Source organism: Leucoraja erinacea, chromosome 17 (assembly GCF_028641065.1).
Source record: "Leucoraja erinacea ecotype New England chromosome 17, Leri_hhj_1, whole genome shotgun sequence".
NCBI classification, from domain to species: domain Eukaryota; kingdom Metazoa; phylum Chordata; class Chondrichthyes; order Rajiformes; family Rajidae; genus Leucoraja; species Leucoraja erinaceus.
Genome location: NC_073393.1, coordinates 23,131,523 through 23,158,647, shown reverse-complemented (window position 1 = coordinate 23,158,647; position 27,125 = coordinate 23,131,523). Strand labels below are relative to the sequence as shown.

The following is a 27,125-nucleotide window of genomic DNA, read 5'->3' as shown; positions in this document are numbered from 1 at the left end:
GAGAATGTGTTGTTGTAGGCAACCCTTACTGGAGAATCTGTCCTAATCATCCTCCTTCATGTTCTCACTGCTCTTGATTTCCTCTGTGATTTTGGGTGCCGTGCATCATACATTAAATGCACAATAGTGCTCATGCGATGAAGCAATTGCAACAAGCCCTGGGCCATTTTAATTGGCACTGCGTTCAGTACAACAGGCCTGTGCTGAAGAGAGAGAGAGAGAGAGTGAGAGAGGTGGAGAGAGATGTAAGGAGAGAGAGAGGGACAGAGAGGGGGAGGGAGAGAGACAGGGAGAGAGATACAGAGAGAGAGAGAGATCGCGAGAGAAAGACAGAGAGAGAGAAAAAGGAGAGAGAGAGAGAGAAAAAGGAGAGAGAGAGAGAGAGAGAGAGAGAGAGAGAGAGAGAGAGAGAATATGACATTGATAAAGAGATTAAGAGGTTGACAAATGGAGAGACAGAGAGAGATGGAGGGTTTGAAAGAGGAAGAAACGTTGAGAGTGACAGGCAGAGAAATAGATACACAGCGAAGCAGAGAAATTGAGGCAGAGAGAGAGAGAATGCGAAATATGTACATTTTTGGGATAAAGGGAGAATTAGAGAGAAAGACATAGAAAGTGTAAAAGACAGGGACAGAAATAGTGAGGAGAGCTGCAGAGAAACCGAAGGCTAGAAAAAGAGAGAAATTAAGAACGAGTCAGAGAAATACACGTTGAGAGAGGCAGAAACAAAGAAAAGTGAAGAGACAGAAATGAAGGAAGAGAAAGACAAATGGAGCGGAGGGCCAGAGGGAGTGAAAATTGGGTAATTAGTGTGAGAAGAAGAATGAGAAAGAAAGAGAGATAGAAAGATAAGGTAAATAAAGATCAGACATTATTTAATGCTATTAAAGGAGCAAAATGCATCAAAGTGCTTTCCAGTAACACTATCAGGCAAAATAACTGATGCTGCGTCAAAGCAGAAGAGAAGATAGGTGTGAAAGGTTGGTGTAACGGAGGAGTGAGAAGCAGAGAGGATTAGAAGGAAATTGTAGGCGTTAGGATGGAATGGCAATTGTAGGCGTCTATGTAGACGCAGGCACAGTCAGCAATGCTGGAATGAAGCAGGATAAAATGAGAGGTGAAAGAGAGGAGATATGAAGAAAATATGAAAGAGAAAGAGATAGATCAGATAAATGCACAACCTTTTGCCCACAGTAGGGGAATTAAGAACCAGATGTAACCACCCTTTATATGTGCTTGAAATAGTTGTCTTCCTACACTGCAGGAGGTCCTCGCCGAGGAGCTGTGGGTTGCAATTGTAGTAAATATTTAAAGACAAAAATCCACAGGCTGGAGCATCTGTCTGCAATCATTTTAGAGGAAGATTAAAAATGAGTAAAAAGTATTACCCGAATGATTTTTGCATGGGTAGCAAATGTACGGTCAATATTTACAGCCAGTGGATCTCTTTCTATCCAGGGCAATGCTGGCAAGTAAGTAAATCAGTAAAGAACTGCAAGTTTTACAACATTCACCCCAAAGCAAACACGCAGAGTGAAGTTTACTTTCGACTTTAGAAATACTGCATCAAAACAGGTCCTTCAGCTCACCGAGAGATCGATCACCCCCATACACTAGCAGTATCCTACACACTGGGGACAATTTTTACAATTTCACCAAGGCCAATTTACCTACAAACCTGTACGTCTTTGGAGTGTGGGACGAAACCGGAGCACCCGGAGAAAACCCACGCGTTCACAGGGAGACAGACAGTACCTCCATAATCAGGATCGAACCTGGGTCTCTGTCTCTGTAAGGCAGCAACTCTATCATGGTGCCACTGCTGTTGCTCAAAAAAATAGTGCTGGAAGACTCAGTGGGTCAGACAGCATCTGCACAGTGAATAGATAGATGATGTATCAGGTCGGGACCCTACTTCGGATTGATTGTACTGTTGGGGGGGGAAGAAAGCTGGCAAAGAGAGAGAGGTGGAGCGGGACAACGTCTGGCAAGTGACAGGTGGATCCAGGTGAAGCATGGGGGGGTCAATTGGCAGATGGGTGGAGTAAGTGACAAAGGCTAGAGATGGAAAGGAGATCAAAGGGTGCCAGATTAGGAGAGAAGAGGAGAAGTAAAGTGTAAAGCTAGATGGTGGGATATAGTTGGAAATGGGCAATGAGGGGAGGGGAGGGGCCAGGGGGTTGTGGGGTGAAGGAGCAAGATGGTGGGAGAAATGGCTACACAATAAGGGGGCAATTGAAAGAGAGTGGGGCAGCAGGGACACTACTTAAAAATCGGTGAATACAGTGTTCATACCGTTGGGTTGCAAGAAGGGTCCCAACGCAAAACGTCGTCTGTCTATATCCTCCACAAAAGCTGCCTGACCCGCTGAGTTCCACCAAGGCATGGTTTTGATCAAGATTCCAGCATCTGTAGTTCCTTATATCTCCAAGAACCTGTCCACTTGTCTACCCCATCCCTGAACCATCCCACCATGTTCCCACCTCATCCTCGAGCCAAAGACATACACAAAACGCTGGAGTAACTCAGCGGGACAGGCAGTATCTCTGGAGAAAAGGAATGGGTGACGTTTCAGGTCGAGACCCCTTCCAGACTGGTTAGGGACTAGGGAAATGAGAGATACAGAGGGTGATGTGGATAGATAAAGAACAATGAATGAAAGATATGCAAAAAATGTAATGATGATAAAGGAAACAGGCCATTGTTAGCTGTTTGTTGAGTGATAATGAGAAGCTAGTGCGACTTGGGTCTGGAAGGGATAGAGAGAGAAAGAATGCCGGGGCTACCTGAAGTTAGAGAAATCAATATTCATACCATTGGGTTGTAAGCTACCCAAGCGAAATATGACATGCTGTTCCTCCAATTACGTTTTGTCTCACTCTGACAATGGAGGAGACCTAAGATATCCTACCATGTGCCACCAGCATCTGCCCTCGCCTCGGGAGGTGAACATGAGTTGCTCAACAACTGCTGCAAGAACATTGTACCCATTTAGCACTTGAATGTTTTCTATTTAGCACCTCTCGCCATATTGACATACTGATAATCAGCAATTAGAACCAAAATTGCATCCTAAATCCAAACTGTCTTACAGCTGGATACACAAGAGACTGTCGATGCTGGAACCTGAAGTAAAGAAAAAACAAACAGCTAGAAGAACCCAAAAATAGACAGAACATGCCTGAGTAACTCAGCGGGTCAGGCAGCATTTCTGGAGAAAAAAGTTGCGTGACACTTCGGGACGGGACCATTCTGCAGACTGGATGGTGCAGGAACTGAAGAAGGGTCTTGGCACAATACATCAACCATCCTTTTTTCTCCAGGGATGCTGCCTGACCTGCTGAGTTACTCCAGCACTTTGTATTCATCTTTGGTATAAACCAGCATCTGCAGTTCCTTGTTTCCACATACTCTGGGAACTCAGCAAGTCAGGCAGCATCTGTGGGTGGGGGGACAATGAATGGTCAGCATTTTGAATCAATTAGTTGAAATGCAGACCATCTCTTTGGTTGTTTTGTTTAGGACTGAAAACAAAGTGCAGAATATTATGTTTAGAGGATACAATTTACATTTCTATGGTACTGCAGCAATAACAATTTCATTGTTCCGTTTCAAGACATACGACAATAAAACACTATTGCCTCACTTGTCTATGCTATTTTTTTATTACAAAGTTCTTTTGTTTTTCCAGTGCCTTGATTTTTGCAGGCCAATTTCCTTAAAATGTTAGTGTAACAATCGCTCTAGTGTGTTTGTCTGTGCCTGAGATGCTGCTGCAAGCAAGACATTTGATGACATCTGAACCTCACCGTAATTGTGCAAATTAAAATAAACTCGTTTAATTGACCTCTGTAAAATTGCCCTTATGGTGTATGGAATGGATGAGAAAGTGGGATACCATAGAATTAGAGTGAAATGGTGATCAATGGTCAGCACGCACTCTGTGCGCAAAAAGGCCTGCTTCCAAGCTGTACCTCTAAACTAATTCTCAAACCCACTGGTCTTTGGGATGTGGGATGAAACCAGTGCCCCCGTAGGAAACCCATGGGATCACAGGGAGAACACACACACACACACACACACACACACACACACACACACACACACACACACACACACACACACACACACACACACACACACACACACACACACACACACACACACACACACACACACACACACACACACACACACACACACACACACACACACACACACACACACACACACACACACACACACACACACACACACACACACACACACACACATCACCCGAGGTCAATGGTGAACCTGTGTGGCACCGGGAGGCAATGAATGATGATAAAGGTGGCACGGTGAGTGCGTACTTACCCACGGGAGACATCTCCGGCACTGTGGCGTGGTAAGGCTCATCGGAAAATTCTGGCGCGTTGTCATTAATATCCTGAACCTTGATAATGAACTCGGACGGGGGTTCCAGGGGGTTATCTGTCTCTCGGTCGAGGGCCTGTGCAGTGAGCGTGTACTCAGCTTTCTCCTCCCGGTCAAGTCTCTTCATGGCATGGATGTCTCCCGTCAAGTCATTGATCATGAAGATTGTCCCCGCTCCCTCTCCCGACAGGATATACTTTATATTCCTATTCGCTGGGTCAAGATCCGTATGTAGCTGGGAAGGGAAATGCAGAAGAATAGTGAACAAGGTCAATATTTTCTCAATACCATTTTATTCAGTCTAAAGAAGGCTCCCGACTCAAAACATCATCTAGTTTATTTTATTTTATTGCGTGTAGCGAGGTACAATGAAAAGCTTTTCTTGTGTGCTATCCAGTCATGGAAAGACAATACATGATTATAATCGACCCATCCACAATGCTATCCATGTACTCCAGAGATGCTACCTGACCTGATGATTTAAGGGCCTGTCCCACTGTACGAGGTAATTCAAGAGCTCTCACAAGTTTAAAAAAATCAAACTCATGGTAAGTACGTAGAATGTACATAGCGGCTACGTCGGAGCTCATGGATGTTTCGTAGCGGCTCATTATGCTAACGGCAGATACTCAGGAAACGCGGTAACTCGTGAATTATTTTCAACACTGTGAAAAATGTCCATGAGAGACCTATGAACGGCTATTACCGTAATTCTCCAATTTTGAATCAGGGGAATCTCGGCAGAACTCTTGAATTACCTCGTACAGTATTTACTCCAGCGTTTTGTGTCCTTTTGTGTAAATCAGCATCTGCAGTTACTAGTTTCTAACCTTCCTTATGACAATTAATTTAGTTTAGTTTAGAAATACAGTGTGGAATCAGGCCCTATGGCCCACCGAGACCGTGCCGAGACACAAGAGACTGCAGATGCTGGAATTTTGACCAAAAAACAAACTGCTCGAGGAAATCAGCATTAATCAACAGAAACAAGACAGGGAATGTTTAGAAGAAAGGTCTCTTTGCAAAACATTGCCTGTTCATTTCACTCTTCTAAGTTAGTCTTCAAAGGTTTCAAAGGTCTTTTATTGTCACATAGCAATTAAGGTACAGTGATAGGCGCATTACCATACAGCCAAATGAAAAAAAGGCACCAAGACACACAACTACATAAAAGTTAACATAAACATCCACCACAGCGGATTCCCCACATTCCTCACTCTGATGGAAGGCAAAAAAGTCCAATCGTCTTCCTCTTTATTCTCCCGTAATCGCAGCAGTTGTAACATCTGTCGGGGGCGATCGATGCTCCCGCAGCCGGTGGTCGACATCCCTGCATCGGGGCAATTAAAATTCCCGCGTTGGGGCGGTCAAAACTCCCGAGGCTTGGAGTTCCCGAAGTCGGTCTCTGACCAGAGACCGTGAGCTCCGTGATGTTAAGTCTGCAAGCACCGACGGTTGGAGCTCCAAGGTCGATCCCTGGCAACGGGATCGCGAGCTCCGTGATGTTAAAGTCCCGTAGGCTCCTGTGGTGGAGCTCTCAAAATCAGCCTCCAGCAAAGGTCAGCAACCCCTTGATGTTAGGCTGCAGTGCGGACGGAGATAGGATACGGAAATAAATTCCATCTCAGTTGAGATAAGGTTTTCCCCACCATCCCGCCGATCCCCATCTCCCACCAACCCCCCTCCTACCTCCACATAAAACAAGTGAAAGAACACTAAACATACATTTAACACATATAATTAAAACTCAAAGAAGGAAAAGACAGACAGACGGTTGGCGAGTCAGTCGTTGCTGGCGCCACCCGGTTTCCAATTATACTAGTCCCATCTGCAGGTATGTGGTCTACATCCCTCCATTTCTTACTTGTCCATGTGTCACTTGTCCTACATTATTGTAACTGCCTCCTCCACCACCCTTGGCAGCGTGTTCCAGGCACCCACCACTCACTGTGTAAAATAATTCAACCTTGCACATCTTTAAATTTTGCCCCTTTAAAGTTGCTGGAATCTGGAGCAAAACACAAAGTGTTCGGAAAACTCAGTGGATAAGGCAGCATCTGTGGAGGGAATGATGAGGCAACATTCTGACCTAAAACCTTGTCTGTCTTCACTCCCTCTACAGATGCCACCTGATCTGTTGAATTCCTCTTGCACTTTTGTGTTCTGCTCACATTTTACTTTTTCCACGCACAGAATATGCCACGTGACTTGGTGTTTACGTGGACAATGAGGATCTGGGCACTGCTGACTGGTGCGGATTATTGGCCATATAAATTACCCTGCATTGTGTGTGAATCACCTTCTTGTTGGGGAAGGCACTGCCGTTGCCCCTCTGGAGCAAAACAGAAGTGTTGAAAACTCAGTGGAACAGCATCTGTGGAGGGACTGATGCGTTCCTTCTGACACTAAAACCTTGTCAGGTGGAGACATGGACCAGATGCTATCTGATCTGTTGAAATCCTCTTGCACTGCGAAAAATTTTACTTCGGAGTCACGTGAGTGTTACGGGCAGCCCGCATCAGCAGCCATGCGTGTCACGTTACAATCTGCCGAGTCAAAGGGGGAACAGCTGTGCCCGAATTTCAAGAGTCAAGAGCAGGTAAGAGTCAATTTCCACTTACCTTGTCATTTGGACCCCTGAAGGCTGCCAAAAAAAGCTGAACCCGTTTCTGCAGCCAGCACAGCATTACGGCACGCCAATCTCTACCCGCAGCTAGCCCGACTTCGCTCCCGCAGTAGCCACGGCCGGGCGGTAGAGCGAAGCAAAAAATTAACAGAGTCGTTGACTGCGATGAGTCTGGCTCTGAATAGCCGCGAGCGGCCAGTGCCCGTACACATTGGAGCCGGTTGGAGCGGCTGGGAGCAGGGAACAAGAGCAGCCGCGACGGCCAGTGCCCGTGAGCATTGGAGCCGGTTGGAGCGGCTGCAGGAACTGGAGCAGGAGCGACTTCAGGAGCAGCCGCGACGGCCAGTGCCCGTGAGCATTGGAGCCAGTTGGAGCGGCTGCAGGAACTGGAGCAGCCGCGAATAGCCAGTGCCCGAGAGCATTGAAGCCAGTTGGAGCGGCTGTTGGAGCAAATACTCCAAAGTGATAGGCTCCGGGAGATGGAGACTAGTCACAGTGGGCAGCTAGTAAGTCCTACAGCAGTACCTCTTGTAGGGCTGCAAAGTGTTTCTCCTTCATCGGAGGGGAGTACAGGGGGTCAATTCTGGGCTGACCCTGAAGGGGGGTGCAGAACATACCCCTAGTGCACATGGGGTGCAAGAAAACCTATTGGATATGGTGTCCCAGTTTATTCAACCCGACCAAACTGGCCAAAACCTGGAACCTAAAATAGCTGCAAGTATCGACTACTTGTCAATCAACCAGCTATAAGGACAGGCATTATTGGACACCACACAAACACACTTAGCACCAGGGAACTGCAAAACACTGAATGTTCCCAGTGTCAACCAGTGTATTTGAAAACGTCGGAGCCTCAATCAGAGCCAGGGACTTGAAACTACAGAAAGTTCTGAAAGTCCTAACAGTGGGAATTATGGGTTTTCGCCCGCACAATAAACAAAAAAGACATGACACAAGATCGCCAGGATGCACTGGCTTTATGTTGCAACTACCAATACGAGTAAACAGCATTAGGAAGAAGTGCCATCCAACCGGCTTTAGACCCTAATTTGCAGGCCTATGCAAACCTGGAACCTCCAAACCACCAATATTACTATTTGGAGGCAACTTATCAAAACAGGAAAAAGAATTTGACGAAGAGGGTAAAACCCTGGGGCTCATTAAAGCAACGTCTAAAAACTACTTCGGCCAGAAACAGCACCCCTACACCCCACCAGTCGGCCAAGACAAACTGGTGAAAGCTCAAAGGCCAGGAACACTCAACATCGGTCTTTTTAGGCCATGGCCCAAACTGACCTTCCTGGGGAATGCGCTAACCCTCAACACCGACCCAACTACAGATCCAGACACCGGCGCCTCAACGTCCACGGAGGATGCCGAAAAAGTAACAAACCTACCAATAGTAACCATGGAGGTAGGTGGGTCTGGTTCCTTATCAGGTTGGTGGGAGATTACAATTCTATCTGGATGCATGGAATAAATTAACTACCGACACTTATATTTTCAGAAGTATAGGGTTATACCATAGAATTTATACAAAAACATAATCCTCCAGATCAGCATGTACCGAACCGAATGTTCATGCTTACAGGCAAAGAAAAATCAAAAGCGCATGCTGAACTACAGTGGCCATATAAAAAAGGAGTAATGGAGGAAACCCAACACGAATCACAGGAATTCGAGTCCAAAATCTTTATCATTAAACAAGATGGTGGTTGCCGCAACATCATAGATTTGACTAATTTGAATACTTTCGTACTATATATTCATTACTAGATGGAAACCTTTGTTACTGCTAAGCAATTGATTTCCTAGGTTACTACATGGCAAGCATCATTTTAAAAGATGCTTACTATACAGTACCCATTAGAGGTGACCACAGATGTTATTTAACACAATGGATCATCTGGGGTTCACCCTTAACTCAGTTCACATGTCAGTGACTTTGCCGAAAGAAAAGGTTACAGCCTTCATGGAGGCTTGCAGCAAAATCATTGACATCACAAAACCATCCATCAGACTGGTAGCAAGAAAAATTGGCATTATAGTGGCTGCGTTTCCAGCCACACAAACCGGACCTTTACATTATCAAAAATTACAGAGGGCTAAAATACGAGCACTCAAAAATTATGGTGGTCATTTTGACAGACCAATGCAGCTACCAACAGAGGCCATAATGGAACTAAAATGGTGGAAAGATAGCATTAGGCATTGTTCCAATCCAAACATTATCAGCTACCCGTCTATGGAACTACAAACTGATGCCAGTGCACTTGGATGGGGTGCTACCAATTCCATCTCCAGCTGTGGGGGAGATGGAATGCACAGGAGGCATCATTATTACAAACACTGTGCATAAACTACCTGGGGGGGGGGAGAGAGGAGAGGGTGGGGGAGGGGGAGGGGGAAGGGGAGGGGGGGGGGTGGGGAGGGGGAGGGGGAGGGGGAGGGGGAGGGGGGGGGAGAGAGAGAGAGCCTTTTTACTTCAACCCAAACCCAATCAACTATTTGCAGGCAGTGCTTTTTTACCTCTAACCATATTTTCATTTTCAAACCAAATTAAGGGTACTCACAGTGCTGTAGACATTTGTCAGTGTCATTCAAAGCTCTGATTGAGGCACACCACTTGCAGAGACTGATTGAGGCACACCACTTCCAGGTTTTATAGTCCCTCTCCCTCCCTCCAGCAGGGGCAGCAAAGAGAATGGGGAATGTTGTAAAAACATTAATATCTCTGTCAATTTTCATCGACGGGAAAAATACTCGGCACACACGCGACGGAGGGGGGCTCTGAGCGAGGTGGCCAAAAATGACGGCCGTAGGTGGCAGCGTTCTCTCGAAAACCGCAGCACAGAAAGCCAAAACCGGTCAAGAACAGAGTTTTAGTAATATAGATATGGGGGGGGGGGGATCGAAACTTTAAAAAATCTCTTCCCTGCACGGGAGACCCGACCTTTTTCCTGTCAGGTCTCCGTTGTCGTTGCGGCCTAGCACCGTGGAGCGGCCTCCAACCGGAACGACCTGGGGCTCCAGTTGCGGAGCTTGCGGACTACTCACCATTGTGGGGCTGGCCGGCCTCGGAGTGTCGGGTGCGGTGGTGGCTCGCTGCTGCGGCCCGACTCCAGAGCTTGGAGGCTGCAGCTGCAGACCTGTGGACTGTCGGGATATCGGGAGATCACGGGTCCGGGTGGAGACCGCTTTTCGGAGCACCCGCAGCGGGAACCTCTCCAGCCCGTGTTGCGGGGTTGGAACGACCCGGAGCGGGGCCGTACATCACCCGGCGCGACTTTAATGGCCGCGGGACATTCCAGCGCCAGCCGGGGGCTCCAACTTGTGACTTTTAGACCTGGAGCGGGGCTGTACATCGCCCGGCGCGGCCTTAAATGGCCGTGGGATTTACCATCGCCCGCCTGGGGCTTCGACATCGGGAGAGAAATTGTGCAGGGGAGAGAAAAGACTTTGCCTTCCATCACAGTGAGGAGGAGATTCACTGTGATGGATGTTTGTGTAAATTGAATTGTTTGTATGTCTTGTAGGGATTGTCTTTGTTTGTATGGCTGTGGAAACGGAGTTTCGTTTGAGCCTCACTGAGGTTCAAATGACATGGAATAAATATTGTATTATTGTATTGTATTGTAGAGGTCCAGTGCTGTCAAGCGCTCTTCATATGCTAACCCACTCATTCCTGGAATCATTCTTGTAAACCTTCTCTGGACCCTCTCCAGAGCCAACATATTCTTCCTCAGATATGGGGCCCAAATTTGCTCACATTGTTCCATATGTGGCCTGAAAGGAGCCCCTTATTGAGCCTCAGCATTACATCTCTGTTTTTGTATTCAGTATTGATATAAATGCTAGCATTGAATTTGCCTAATGGTCAAGATAATTAATATTTGGTGTTGTGGATGGAATGCCAAACATGACTGAATAACATCAAGCTTCTTGAGAGTTGTTGTGGCTACACTCATCCAGGTAAGTGCTGTGAGATAGGAAATTCTGGGAAGTATAAGACAATTAGGCAAATTTGAAACATGAAAGCACTTTGGAGTAAAGAGGCCAACACAGTGAAGGGAATTGTTAGGAGAGGCAATATACTGATTTAGGAGTTTGGGTGTTTAGATTACACGGTATAGTAGGCTGGAGTAAAGATAAACAGCCTTGTGGAGGTTGTAAACCAGGCTGATGGCAATAAAACTGATAACGTGTCACTTTTGACACCCATTAACAGCCAAATGGGAGAAAGGTTTTCTAATTACAAGGAAACAGAAAGTTTAAAATTGATCACTAATTAATTATTTCAAATATATAAAATCTGCATGTAATCATTTGTGTAGCGAAAATATAAAAAGGCAGTTTGGGTTCTCTCAACATGTACACCCTCCCACATTGAGAATTCAAGCACACTCTAGGTGTACAAAATTGTGATTGGAAAAGTTTGGGAAAACGTACAGTGTCTCTTGCCCAGAGTAGGGGAGTCGAGAATCAGAGGACATGGGTTTAAAGTGAGGGGGGGGAAATTTAATAGAAACCTGAGGGGTAACTTTTGTGCACACAGGGTGGTGGGTGTATGGAACGAGCTACTGGAGGAGGTAGTTGGGGCAGGTAGTCTTGTAACACTTAAAAAGAAGGGTCTCAACCAGACACTTTATGTATCCATGTTCTCCTGAGTTACTATCTAACCCGCTGAGTTACTGCAGCATTTTGTGTCTATCTTTGTAGGCAGGAACATGGATAGAATAGGTTTATCAGTATATGGGCCAAATGCAGGTAGGTGGGACTAGTGTAGATGGGACGTGTTGGTCGGCATGGTCAAGTTGGCCCGAAGGGCCTGTTTACACACTGTGTGACTCTATGGCACTATTTACATTCTCTAGATGGTGCAAAGCTCTTGAGGTGAATCATTTGCCACAGGAAACCCATTTTCTGGCTCCCTATTGCTGCAAATGTATTTATATGGATAGTCCAGTTGGATCATGCCAAAGAAAAAGAGGTCAGAATGCAATACAACATTTGTGTTCCCTGTTGAAACTGCCGCAAGGGATCTGAATGAACGATGCATTTTTCCAAAAGCTTTTCTATTGATCCTTTCCTAATCCCATAATTTACCAGCCAAAAAGACTGTTTATATCACAAAATGTTCTCTGAATAAAAAGAGTAGGAAGGTGTGCAGATGCAAGGAAGTGCAGATGCTGGAATTTTGAGCAAAACATAAAGTGCTCAAGGAACTCAGCAGGTCAGGCAGCCTCTGTGAAGGGAGTGGACAGACAGTATTTTAGGATGGAACCCTTGCTTAAGACATCTATTACTACCTTGAGGATACAAGGGAACTGCAGAGGCTTGAATATTGCATAAAACACAAAGTGCTGGAGGAACTCAACTGGTCAGGCTGCATCTGTTAAGGGAATGTCCAGACAATGTTTTGGATTGGGACCCCTGCTTAAGGCATCTATTTATAGCATGGGGATTAAAAGGAACTGCAGATGCTGGAATCTTGAACAAAACACATGGTGCTGGAATAACTCAGCAGGTTATTCCATCCCTGGCGGACATGGAGAGGTGACATTTCAGGTCAGGACCCTTCTTCAGACGCATTATTCGTATCTTTTTTGATCAATCAAAACGCCTTAATTGACAGGTACAATGCAGAGTTTGTGTGGGATATGAAGTGGGTCCATATTATGGTCGGAGAAGTCTTTTCAAAGGCTGATGGCTCTCTCTCCATTATCAAGGTCAGTAATCATTAATTGTACTCCACAGTGCGGTAATTCTCTTAGTACTATGGTAAAATGTAGATCCATATTTTTCTCTTCAAAGCACTAGTAGTGCGGTTAAATTTAGGGGTCTAAACTCCTTTTCCTATCTCTAGTTTTAGTCTGAAGAATGGTTCTTATCCGAAATGCCATCTATCCTTTTTCTTCAGAGATGCTGTCTGACCTGCTGAGTTATTCCAGCACTTTGTGTCTATCGTGGGTACAAACTGGCATCTGCAGTTCCTTCCTACACATCATTGTCTGCTGCAATGTGAAATCTCCTGAGGGTATGCCTACTTTGAAGAAGTTCTCCTCCTCTCCCACCTTTATCCTACCTCGATTCCCCCCCTCCTCTCCCCCACATCTACTTTCAGTCTGAAGAAGGGTTCTAACCTGGAATGTCAGCCATCCTTTTTCTCCAGAGATGCTGCCTGACTCACTGAGTTACTCCAGCATTTTGTGTCTATCTGTGAGGTTTAATTAATACCGTAGCTGTGAGATTGCAGGAACGTTGCACTTATGCCAATGAATGGCAAAGGATTCATGTTCCAATTATATAATGCCCTGTGGAATGTATTGGGGAATAATACCACCATAGGCATTAAACATGGTCATAGTTGGCCACCAATTATATGCAGCACTACACACTCAATTCTACTTGTTGAGACTTATGCTTTTGATTGATTGAATTGATTGAAAGATACAGCATGGAAACAGTCTCTCCGGGCCACCGAGTCCATGCCAACCATCGATCACCGGTTCACATTAGTTCTATGTTATCCCGACTTTTGCATCCACTCCCTGCACACACTTAAGGGGCTGTCCCACTTGGGCGACCTAATTGGCAAGTTTAGACGAGTTTGAAAAAAATGACGTTGAAGACCTCCTTCGACTATGTAGAAGACTTCCTTCGACATCCTTTGACTATGTTGAAGACCAGCTTCGACTAGCTATGACTACCTAAGGCTAACTTCGGGAAAATTGGACACCGAATAGTGGAGAGTGTAGACTACCTCCTTTGATCTCCTTCGACCTCCCTTTGAACTCCCATCGACTATGATGAAGACTATCTACGACTACCTCGATTAACTACGACTAACATGCTGACCTACTACGACCTACTACGATCTACTACGACTAAACCTACGAGTAAAAAAGTATCAATTTTTTCCATGGTGACATTTTTTTCCTTGCGGGCAATTTTAAACATATTTTTTTAAATGCCGCGATCTAGCTGAGGCATCGAGTACGCAGAGACCACTCTCGAGCATGAAGGAGAGTTACAAAGACCTCCAAAGACCTCATGTCGACCACGCCGCGAGTATGAGTCAAGGGCAAACTCACCAGAACTCGCGGATTAGGTTGCCCAAGTGGGACAGGCCCTTTAGAAATCGGCACGCCTTTAGGATGTGGGAGGAAATTGGAACACCTGGAGAAAATCCTCAAAATCAAGGGGAGAACATGCAAACCCCACACTGACAGCATCCGAGGTCTGAATCAAGCCTGTGTCTCAAGCACTGTGAGGCAGCAGCTCTACCTGTTGTGCTAATATCCTGCAATGAAATGTCTGTGCTGACCATGATGACAAGAACAACTAATCTCATCAGCCTGTGCATGATCCATACCCCTCCATTCCCTTCATGTCCACGTGCCTATCTGGCAGACTCTCAATTGCCACCATTGTATTTGTCCCCACCATCACCCCTGGCAGCACGTATCAAGCACCCTCCATCCTCTGTGTAAAAAAACTCCTTTCACCTTAAAGGTATGCCCACTTGTTTCCTGTCATGACATTTCCAACCTTGGGAAAAAGTTCTGACTGTCTACCTTATCTATGCCTCTCATAATGTTATATACTTCAATCAGGTCTTCCCTCAATCATAGACATTCTCGAAAAAACAATCCAAGTCTGTCCAACCTCTTCTAAAATCTAATACTCCCTAATTCAAGCAAGATTCTGGTAAGCCTCCTCTAGACAAAAGCCTTCACATCCTTCCAGATGACTCCAGCTCTCATTTCTTGATCTCTCATAAGTTCTGTCAGTGAAGAAAAAGCCACAAAGTGTACAGGAGTATGATGATATTGCTATGACTTCACTGGCACGTTTGGAAGATAGAATTACTTCTTGTCAAATGACAAAGTGCAAGACAAGGCCATTCTTTCTTCTTCATCATAGAGGTAAAGGATCATATCCCGTATGAATAAATTGATAAATGCACATACTCCCTCTTTATACCCAGAGTAGGAGAATCCAGAGAAGAACAAAGGACATAGGTTTTAAGGTGATATCCTTAAGGGACCCCTTGTCCTGCACTTCCCAAAGATTTAATGGCAACTTGATTTTGTGCAACATAAACCAAGTCTTATACATAAGACAGGATAGGAATAGGTATATGGACTCCAAGCTAATGTCCTTCCGGAAGAGGTATCATAGAGGTGAGATCATAAGAGGTACTAAATCACACAATGTGCAACATTCTTATACATGGGATAGTAGGTATATGGAACAAGCTACCGGAAGAGGTTGTTGAGACAGGTACTATCACACAATTTAAAAAACATTTTGACAGGTACATGGATAGGATAGGTTTAGAGGGATATGGGCCAAATACAGGCAAGTGGGAGTAGTGTAGATGGAGCATGTTGGTCAGCATGGACGAGTAGGGCTCAAGGGCCTATTTCCACATTGCATAACTCTATGACTATGACTCTATCTGCATTGCAGTAATGAGAAAGCAAATGCTCAAATAAACCATGGGAAAAATAAAACAAAATGATCGCAGTTTGATGTTATTAAGAACTGTCTCACACTTCCAAGTTGATTGATGTTATGCTGGCCATTGACGAAAAATGATTAAATGTTATTAATACCTATATGTTATAAAATGGTGGTGGAATAGTATGTCTCCATTGCTACTAAGCTTTGATATTAATCACAGAGTGGTGCCCTCTGGAATCAGTCAGAAAATATCACGGTGTCTGAATCTTGGTTTGAGACTGTCCACAAAGCTTTAGTCCCAATGGTTCATTATTTCATTCTTCAGTTTTAGCACACCCTACCAACACAATATCAACACTATAACTTAATAAGTGATAGGAGCAGAATTAGGCCATTTGGCCCATCAAGTCTACTCCGCCATTCAATTATGCCTGTTCTATCTTTCCCTCTCAACTCCATTCTCCTGCCTTTTCAACGTAACCCCTGGCACCATGTACTAATCAAGAATCTGTCATTCTCCACCTTTAAAATATCAATTGACGGTCTCCACAGCCTTCTGTGGCAATAAATTCCACAACTTGCACTGTGCTACACTGTTCATAGAAACATAGAAATTAGGTGCAGGAGTAGGCCATTCGGCCCTTCGAGCCTGCACCGCCATTCAATATGATCATGGCTGATCATCCAACTCAGTATCCCGTACCTGCCTTCTCTCTATACCCCCTGATCCCCTTAGCCACAAGGGCCACATCTAACTCCCTCTTAAATACAGCCAATGAACTGGCCTCAACTACCCTCCGTTGCAGAGAGTTCCAGAGATTCACCACTCTCTGTGTGAAAAAAGTTCTTCTCATCTCGGTTTTAAAGGATTTCCCCCTTATCCTTAAGACCTTCTATGGTCTTATAAGGTCATGTTCATAATTGATAGTTGCTGATATACAGTATCTCTCCCTCCTAACTCCATTCTCCTGCCTTCTCCCCATAACCTCTGACACCTGTACTAATCAAGAATCTATCCATCTCTGCCTTAACATTATCCACTCACTAGGCCTCCAGAGCCTTCTGTGGCAAAGAATTATACAAATTATCCATCCTCTGACTAAATACATTTTTCCTCATCTCCTTCCTAAAAGAACATCCTTTAATTCTGAAGCTATGATCTCTATTCCTAGATTCTCCCACTAGTGGAAACATCCTCTCCACATCTACTCTGTCCAAGCCTTTCAGTATTCTGTATGTTCCAATGAGGTCCCCCCTTATTCTTCTAAACCCCAGTGAGTACTGGTCCAGTGCCAACAAACGTTCATCATTGGTTAACCTACTCATTCCTGGGATCATTCTTGTAAACCTCCTCTGGACCCTCTCTAGAGCCTATATCCAGAATCTCTCCAGAGTCGATATACTACCTTGCCATCAAGCCATCTATTTATTTATAGGAAGGAACTGCAGATGCTGGTTTATGTGAAAGATAGATACAAAAAGCTGGAGTAACTCAGTTGGTTACTGGAGGACTGAAGAAGGGACTAGACTCGAAACGTCGCCTATTCCTTTTCTCCAGAGATGCTGCCTGACCAGCTGAGGTAATCCATCTTTTCTTGTCTATCTAAGCAGCTATTTCTACCAGACTTACACAAGCCTTCCACAAATTTCCCCAAACTCCCCCTACATTCCACTGCTCACCTAGTTTGGTTCAGTTTGGTTTATTATTGTCACATGTACTGAAGTCCAGTGAAAGGCTTGTTTGTTGCATACTATCCATTCAGCAAAAACACTGTACATGATACAATCAAGTCGTCCACAGGGCACAGATACACTTTGATCAATTTACAGAGCAAATTAACCCACCAATCCGCACATCTTTGTGGTGTGCGAGAAAACCGGAGCATCCGGAAGAAAGGCACAGGTAGAACTTGCAAACTCGCATTTCTATGAGCCGCCCTTAATGTGTGTATTTTAATCGATTTTTTAAATTATTTACAACAATGTTAATGGGTTTTAAATATCTCAATATATCATAGACATTTAAAAACGGTTACAAATACCTTCCAGCTTCACCGTGTAAGGGATAACCTTAGGCTCGGAATGTCATCCAGTAATGTGGTGCAGTGCAGTCAGAGTGGGACCATGTAAGGTCCAATTTATTATTGAATGGTAGGAATCAATGGGCTGTAAAACACTTTGTGAAGTTCTCACTATGGCCCTGCCTCTTATTGTGGGCTGTTTGGCTATTTCTGAGCAAGGGGCTCAGTAATATTTTCTCCCCCCCCCCCCCCCCCCGACATGCTGAAATTGAGCACAGGGCAGCACGATGAAGCAGCGGTAGAGTTGCTGCCTCACAGCGCCAGAGACCCAGGTTCAATCCAGACTACGGGTGTTGCCGATACGGAGTTTGTACATTCGCCCCGTGACCGCGTGGATTTTCCCCAGGTTTCCTCCCACATCCAAAAGATGTACAGGTTTGTAGGTTAATTGGCTTCGGTAAAAAAATGTAATTGGTCCTTGTGTGTAGTAAAAACTACTGTGCAGGTGCGGACTCAGTGGGCTGAAGGGCCGGTTTTGGCGCTGTATATCTAAAGTCTACCCACAAGTAAGGCACACCTTGCCACTCAGTTCCCGGGGGGGGTCAAATAATTAAATAATTAAAGTGATTTAATGGAAAAACAAAACAAAGCCCTAAGTCCCCAGTTCAACCCAAGCAGTTCATAGTTTGGAGTTTAGTTGGAGTTTCGTAGTGTTTAATAGCCTGATGGTTGTTGGGAAGAAGCTGTTCCTGAAACTGGACATTACAGTTTTCAGACTCCTATACCTTCATCCTAATGGCAGGAGTGATATGAGAATATGGCCAGGGTACTGGCTGCTTTTCTGAGGCAGTGACTCCTGTAAATCCTTTCGATGGTGGGGAGGTCAGTATCCGTAATGGACTGGGAAGTGTTCATCAGTTTTTGTCACCTCCTTTATTCCTGGGCATCCAGACCATGATGCAACCTGTCAACCTGCTCTCTATTTGCCAATTCAGTATTACAGTTTTTGTGACATTAGAAGATGTAAAGAGAAGACATAAATAATGAGTTATGTTTCGAAAAGCACCTTTCAAATCCCTTTCAGAACATCATTATCTCTTTAGCAGCCAATGAGGTTTTTTGAAATGAGTTTGCTGTGGCAATGTTGAAAAATAAGATGAAGGAAAAACACATCTGTCCTCATTTATTTATTAAGACATAAAAATTTGCAATTATGTGATGCTTTTGCACATTTGTAAGAATGCTTCTTCAGATGGCACATGAGGATAATTATTTGCTGTTATTGTGCAGGGAAATATTAATCTGTGCATTGCATGATCCCACAAATCAGGGCTTGGATCAGAAACGAGTAATGTTTGGTACAACAGAACACACCTCCCGCTGTTTCCTGGGTAGTAATGCAAGGCTGTGTGTGTCAAAGTGACAGCGCAAAATGCAGTCTCGATTTAAAATCTCATCAGAAAGAAAGTGCCTGCTGTAATAGTACATACGCAGCTGTTGTACTGCGCTTAGGGTTTTGGTGGAGATTAGATGTTTAAGTACAGGAGTGAGACCACACTATCTTCAGACTCCCGCGGTTATGCCACAGCTAACACAAAACAGGATGAGTCCCGGCAGAGATGGAGTGTGCACTCCATAGAAATTTCTCTTCCTAGAGATCCATCACTGACGAAAAGAGAGGAGTACGTTATATTGTCATGTCAGTACATTTGTAAATTGTCTTTGACACAAAAGAATGTTCATAAGTTCATAAGTTCAAAAGTTCTCGGAGCAGAATTAGGTCAATCAGCCCATCAAGTCCACTCCGCCATTCAATCACAGCTGATCTATCTTTCCCTCTCAACACCATTCTCCTTTATTCTCCCCATAACCCCTGACATTGTTGCTAATCAACAATTTGTCAATCTCCGCCTTAAAAATATCCATTGACCTCCACAACTGTCTGTGCCAATGAATTCCACTGATTCACCATCATTTGACTAAATAAATTCCTCCTCACCTCCTTTCTTTTTTTTGTCTTTTTTTTTTAATTTTATTTTTATTAGCAGTACAGTAGATCACATTAATACATCGCATATATCTTATTACATTATGTTGTACCACTTCATTTTTTGAGCTTTAAAAGAGAAATATTAAAAGAAGTAAGAAAAGTAAGCAAGAATCGTGAAGGTGCAGAAAAGAACCCCTTAGGGAAGGAATTAGAGAAGGAAGCAAAGAAAATAATTAAGACCCTAGAAAGAAAGGAAAAAAGGAAAAAAGGAAAATCAGTCGCTCTATTGTAACACAAAACTCCGCAAAAAAGGATATACCAACCATGTTTTTATTAAAAATGTATTTTATACCCCCCATTACCAGGTCCTGGTAGCCTTTATATTTTAACTTATTATTGCACCTTATGCTTGTAATAGTTCCATAAATGCAGACCACGTCTTTTGGAAGTGATCTGCTTTACCTGCTAGGAGGAGTCTCATCTCTTCCAAGTGTAATGTTTCGAACATGTTTGAAATCCACATTTTTGTTGTTGGTATTGGAGCATTTTTCAAAATTTAAGTATAAGCTTTTTTCCGATTATTAGCCCATAATTAAGTAAGTTCTCTTGAAACATATTTAATTCAGGGTTACCTTCCGATATTCCAAAAATGATCCATTCTACTCTGGGTAGAAGTTTTGTTTTAAATAATTTTGTAAAGATTTCAAATATTTTGTTCCAGAATTTTTGAATTTTTATACAGAAAACAAAAGAGTGCGCTATGTTAGCTTCTTGTACCTGACATCTATCACAAATGGGTGAGACATTGGGGAAGAGTTTATTTATTTTAGTTTTTGAATAATATAGTCTGTGTAATGTTTTATATTGGATTAGAGTATGTCGTACGTTGATCGAGCATTTATGCACATATATTAAGTGTTTATCCCAGCTCTCTTTTGAAATTTTTATAGCTAATTCTTGTTCCCAATCTCTTCTAATATGATCTGTTGTAGGTATTTCTATATTCAATATAATATTATATAAGTATGATATTAGATTTGCTGATTCAGCCTTTATCTTCATGGCTTCATCTAATAAGTCTGGGGGCATATTATAATAGTCTTTTATATATTTTTTCAGATAATCACGCATTTGAAGATATTTAAAATATTGATTATTTTTCAAGTTATATTTCAGTTGTAATTGTTGAAATGGTAATAATTTCCCTAATTCATACAGGTCTCCGAGCGTTTTGATTCCCGTTCTTTCCCATTGTGTAAATGATTTATCTATAATTGAGGGTTTAAACAAAGGGTTATTGGCTATTGGCATTAGCAGAGATAGATTTCTTAATTTTAAGTTCTGTTTTATTTGTTTCCAAGTTCTGATTGTACTATGTATCATTGGATAAAATGACGTACCTCCTTTCTGAAGGTACGTCATTTTATTCTGAGGCTATGGTCACTGGTCCTAGATTCTCCCACTAGTGGAAACATCATTTCCACATTCACTCTATCCAGGCCTTTCACTATTCAATAAGTTTCAATGAGGTACCCCATCATCCTTCTAAACCTCAGTGATTAGAGGCCCACTGCCATCAAACACTCATCAAATGTATAGATCAGAATTCTGGAGGCTGAGGACAATATATTGACATTTGTATATAGCAAGATACTCCCTGCTGATGGGGAATAAATGACAACATACATTTTGTTTAGTTTAGTTTAGTTTAGTTTAGTTTAGTTTAGTTTAGTTTAGAGTTACAACGTGGAAACAGGCCCTTCGGCCCACAGAGTCCATGCCTTCTTGCGATCACAGTACACCATTTCTATCCTACACACTAGGGACAATCCATAGAAGCCAATTAACCTACAAACCTGCACATTTTAGGAATGTGGGTGAACCCACATTCTGGAGCACCCATAGAAACTGGTAACCCATAGAAAATGGTGTACCCTGGTACAAGAACTGTTCCAGAGCCGCTGTCTGAAAAAAGCTCAGAGAATTGCTAAGGACAAACTGCACCCCCTCCACATACACCTGGATCTCCTGCCATCCAGCAAGAGATATCGAAGCATCAAAGCCCAGACTACAGGACTGCTAAACAGCTTCCTACCACAGGCTGTGAGGCTGCTAAACAGTCACTCTGTACTCACAGTCACTTGATTCTGCAGCTGGCTTTAATAACTGGCACTGGCCACTTTAATAACTGGCACTGGCCACTCAAATCAGCTGCCCCGGACATTTTTATGATTGGTTTATTGTATTTTAACGTTGTGTTTTACCTGCTTTTAACTATTTATTTATACTGTTCCATCAGGGGCTGGATTGTTTTTAGTGTTATTATGTGTGAAACGTTTTAAATTTCATGTGCGATGCTCTGCTATTCCCAGGGAAACGTCTTTTCATTTTGCACTGTACAACTGTTGCTTGCAAGATGACAATGAAGGTTGATTGATTGATTGATTGAAAACCCACATCCTCACAGGGAGGACATGCAATCTCCACACCTGAGTGTCCGGCGCTGTAAGGCAGCAACTCTACCACTGTGCCGTTGCCCTATATGTCACAATATTTTAGTTTTGCTTGGGAGAGAAACAGGCCTTTTGGTCCTTCAAGTGAGAATTGGATAAATAAAAGGTGAGGCCAAATATAGTGGAACAGAGAGTCATTGTAGGAGTGAGACAGGAGAGATACGATGGGTCAAATGGTCTCCTTCTGTGCTGGATCGATTCTATGTTAGATATAAGATAGACATAAAATGCTGGAGCAACTCAGCGAAAAGGAAGAGGTGATGTTTTGGAATGAGTCCCTTCTTCAGACCTATAGAGTCACCTATTCCTTTTCTCCAATGATGCTTCCTAACCTCCTGAGTTACTCCAGTATTTTGTGTCTACCTTTTGTGTAAATCAGCACCTGCAGTTACTTCCTACACACTTCTATATTAGATGCATCTCTATCTGAAACAAATGGGACTCCGAAACATTATAGTAGTCAACCAAACTATATAAGGGGTGAAATGTACACCTGTCCCTTGATGCTGCAGACAAGCAAGCACAACAATGCCTCGACTTCCTCAGAAGACAAAAAAAATTCAGCATGTCTCCAATGACTGACTATAAGCATTTTCTACAGATACACACCAGAAAATATCATATCAGATTGCATCACAACTTTGGCAAACAGTTCGGCACAAGATTGCAAGAAATTGCAGAGGTTTGTGGACATCGTCCTGTCCATCCTGCAAATCAGTCTGCCCACCATTGAATTTTTTCAATTAACTTCCCCTCTCCCTCACTCCCTCTATATAACACCCGCCCTTCTTTTCCCCAACTCTCTTTCTCCCCCCTCCCATGCCCCATCTGAACTATTGCTTCCTTGCCCTCCCCTTCCACCCACATTCCTTCCTCTAACTTTACAATTCACAACTCTTCAATCCTTTTGTCTCACACCACATATTCTGTCTTTTCATTTCTGTCCTTTGTCCAGCTTTCTACCTATCAAATAACTGTCCTCACTTATAACCTGGCAGGCTTTGCCCTGCTCCTTCTCTTTTCCAGATTTCTTCCCACTCACCACCATAATCTAAAACAAAGCACTATAGATGCTAATCTACAATAAAGGACACAAAGTGATGGAGTAACTAAGTGGGTTATGGGCTTGTCCCACTTAGGTGACTTTTTTGGCGACTGCAGGAGACTATGCATGGTCGCCGCATGTTAGCAGGTAGTTGCCGGGGAGTCGCCTTCATGGTCGTGAGGATTTCCCGCATTCTGGGAACTAGTCATGGCCTCATTATGGCCGCCGTGAAATTTTTAACATGTTGAAAAATTAGCGTTGACTAGAATGAAGCCGCTATGGAGAATTCTCGTGCTGTAGGTGAGTCGCCAGGAGGTCCTAATGCGTTGCCAGGAGGTCAAAGGTTCTCGGAGGTTCTCGTAGGTTGGAGCCGGTGCTGACTGGTGAATTTCATTGGCTCATTGGGAAAAAAAGGTAAGCAGTAGTTTTCAGAATTAAGGATAACCGACCGATAATGTTAAATGTCCACCGAGTTTCACAGTCGTGTATCTCTGGCTTCTTAAAAGTTGGCTCCACTCCTTCTCCCCCCTTCTCCCCCCTCTCACCCCCACCCTCTGCCCCCTTCTTTTAAAGGACTAACTGTGCTTTAGCCATCTTTTTACAGCGCCAACCTTCCTGTTCATCGCAGGGTGTGTGTGTATCACCTTGGCTCTGCACTGTGTGAAATTTTTAGACAGGGCAAGCGGTGTCCAAAAAATTCACATGGGCTGGTGAAGGAAGTGATGTGCTTGTGTGTGTTTGTTCCACTCTGACAGTTACCGTTCCAGTTCCCGGTTTTTCAGGCGACTGCCGACAACTTGACAGTCGCCCGAGTGGAACAGGCCCATGAAGCAGCATCTCTACAGAACATGGATAGGTGACATTTCAGGTGAAGACACTTCTTCATTCCCTATAGTTGGTGTCCATGGCAGATTCTTCCCCTTCCACATTACAAATATGTATAGGTTCGTAGATTAATAAGATTCGGTAAAATTGTCCCAAGCTTGTAGGATAGTATTAGTGTACAGGGTGATCACTGGTCGGCGCAAACTTGGTAGCCCTGTTTCAGCACTGTATCTAAAGTCTAAAGTTGCAACCAAGAAAAATCAACCTGTGCCTCAAAGGTTTGATCATGTTCAGGTAATACACTGACTCCATTTCAAATCTCCAGAGAAAGCACATATTAAACGGGGAATAGAGATAATGCACACAGGAAGAAAATATTTTCCCGTTTCATTTTCTAAATAGTGTTGAGAAGTAGTCTCCAGGTGCATGTTTCAGGAAGTGGTAATTGCAAAGAGCCCGAGACCTCACTAGGCTGCAATAACAGTGGAAATAGGAATGTCTTAATTCTTCAAAGTGATTCCAATGTATGATGCAGTCTTGGAAAAAGCTACAATACATATGAGAAACACTGAGCTGGTCAGTTAGCAACAATTTGATCGCTTCCTTTGGGGAAGATTCAGTGCAAGACCACACAGTCCAATCGTTCAGCATGTATAGGTTTAGGTTTATTCTTGTCACGTGTACCGAGGTGCAGTGAAAAGCTTTGTGTTGCATGCTATCTGATCATATCAGATAATACTATACACAAATACAATCAAGACAAACTCAAGTACAATAGGTAGAACAAAGGGGAAGATACAGAGTGCAGGATATAGTTCTCAGTTTTGGAGCACAACAGTTCTAAAGACAAAGTCCAATGTCCGCATAGAGGTGGATAGGACAGTACCCTAGCTTATGGAAGCCTGATAACAGAGAGGAAGAAGCTGTTCCCATGTCTGGTTTTGTGCGCTTTCAAGCTTCTGTATCTTATGCCAGGCAGGAGCAGAGCAAGATGGAGAAGGGAGAAGATATATGGATAGGATAGGGTTTAAATGGATATCGAGAAAATGGAGGCAAATGGGACCTGCCCAGACAGCCAACTGGATTAGAATGGACATGGTGGGTTGAAGAGCTCATTTCTGTGTGATACAGCTCTAAGACTACGAAAGTGCGAAAGAGGGACTGAAAAAGGAAATGAAAACAGAGTCATAGAAGCGTGATAACAAAGGGGAAGAAACGGTTCCTGTGTCTGGTTGTGCGTGCTTTCAAGCTTCTGTATCTGCTGCCCAACGGCCATGGGGAGAACAAGTAATGACCAGGGTTGGGCTATTTTCTCCATATATATGTGTTTCTATCATTTACCTTTACCTGTCTTTTAAACATTTAGTTTTGGCTGTATATACTGCTTGTCCACATTCCCACCACATTCTGTGTTAAAATCTTGGTTCAGGCCCTCTGTATTTCCCCTCTCACCTTAAACCACCTTATCGCAGCACAATGGCACAGCGGTAGAACTACTGCCTTACAGCGCCAGAGACCCGGGTTTGATCCTGACTATGGTACCGTCTGTACAAAGTTTGTATGTTCTACCCTTGACCTGCGTGGTGCTCCAGTTTTCTCCCATATTCCAAAAAACTCACAGGTTTGTCGGTTAATTGGCTTAATGGGTTAAAAGGTCTCTCAAGCTGTAAGGCAGAAACTCTACGCCTGCGCCGCTGTGCCGCTCTATACTGTGTGGCCCTTTCACAGTTTTTTTTATGTCTGTGGAATTTGTTTTTGAATGTAACATTGGAACTGGCAGCAAAGAAATGTAGTAGGTGTGGGTGATGAATCAACATCAATAGTTATTCAGTTATTTGCTTTGAGTTGTCTGATTATTACACTTGTATGTATTAAACTGGTTCCCTTTTATCAAACTTTTCAAACCATTTGTCACAACAGCATCAATGAGAGGTAAAAGAAGAGAGGGCGGTGAGAACAAAGATTTGAAGTCCACGCCCTCGAGTGGCACGTCACAACCACCGCATTGTCACCATCCTCAGATGAGTACGTGAAAATGCTGCTTTGATCATCCCTGAATTTAACCAGTATTATTTAGACTTTACTTTAGACTTTAAAGATACAGTGCGTAAACAGGCCATTCGGCCTACTGAGTCTGCACTAAACAGTGATCACCCTGTACATTAGCACTATTTTAAACACTAGGAAAAATTTACAATTTTCACCGAAGCCAATTAACCTACAAGCCTTTTCACCAAGCCAATTAACCTTTACTTCTTTGCGGCATAGGAGAGTAACCAGAATACACAGGGAAAACCCATGCAGTTACAGGGAGAACGTACAAACTCCGTACAGAAAGCACCCATAGTCAGGATCAAATCCGGGCCTCTGGTGCTGTAAGGCAGCAACTCTGCCCCTGCGCTACTATGCTACCCTTATTCCCCAAGCATTTTTCCTTTCCTTCTCTTGATCCTTGTAGGGTAACTATCATAGGCCTACAGCAGGGAAACAGGTCTGTCAGCTCAACTTACCCATACCGATCAAAACGCCCAATCTACCCTAGTCTCTCTTGCTCCATTTGATCTATATCCCACAAAACATTTCCTGCCTTGGCAGGGCCACCAGGATATGGGCCAAAGCAGGTAGATAGGCCTAGTGTATATGGGGCATCTTGGTCAGCATGGGTAAGTTGGGCAAAAGGTCTGTTTCTATGCTGTATGACTCCATGGATCTATAATAGTAACATAGATAGACCACAACGAGCAGTTACCTTCATACACAGGGAGGTGACCTTGTTCAAATGGAAGGGTGACTTCTAATACTGCCCCCACCCCACCCCATATGTTGACCTTAGGGAGATGCTCCCTAATTCTCCCTGAGGGAAGCCACTATTCTGGCACCTATTGAATGGCAAGTCCAGCAGGGTAACAAGAGATCAGATCCATTAGCACCTCACCTTTGCAGTTCTGGACTTCCAAATTTGGCTGTATGTGCACAGGAGGTTGAAACCTCAAAGAGTCATAGACTCACACAGCATGGAAACAGGCCCCTTGGTCTATCCCGTCCATGCCAACCAAGATGCCGCATGCAAGCTGGTCCATATCCCTCTAAACCTTTCCTACCCATGGTGGCACAATGGCACAGCAGTGGAGTTGCTGCCTTTCAATGCCAAAGATGTTGCTTGACCCGCTGAGTTACTCCAGCATTTTGTGTCTTTTGTTTTATCAACCAGTTAATTGGA

General features: G+C 43.8%; 1 protein-coding gene across 2 annotated transcripts in view; it reads right to left on the bottom strand.

The window, feature by feature from the left end:
• Window positions 1–27,125, bottom strand: part of cdh8 (cadherin 8) — a 195,648-nt gene that overhangs the window by 120,652 nt on the left and 47,871 nt on the right. For both annotated transcript variants that reach the window (XR_008724878.1, XM_055648831.1), the window contains exon 3: window positions 4,357–4,651. Coding sequence is in view for 1 of the 2 variants with exons in the window: in XM_055648831.1 (XP_055504806.1) it covers window positions 4,357–4,651 (295 nt within the window). In the remaining variant the exon portion in view is untranslated. The remainder of the gene's footprint in view (window positions 1–4,356; window positions 4,652–27,125) is intronic.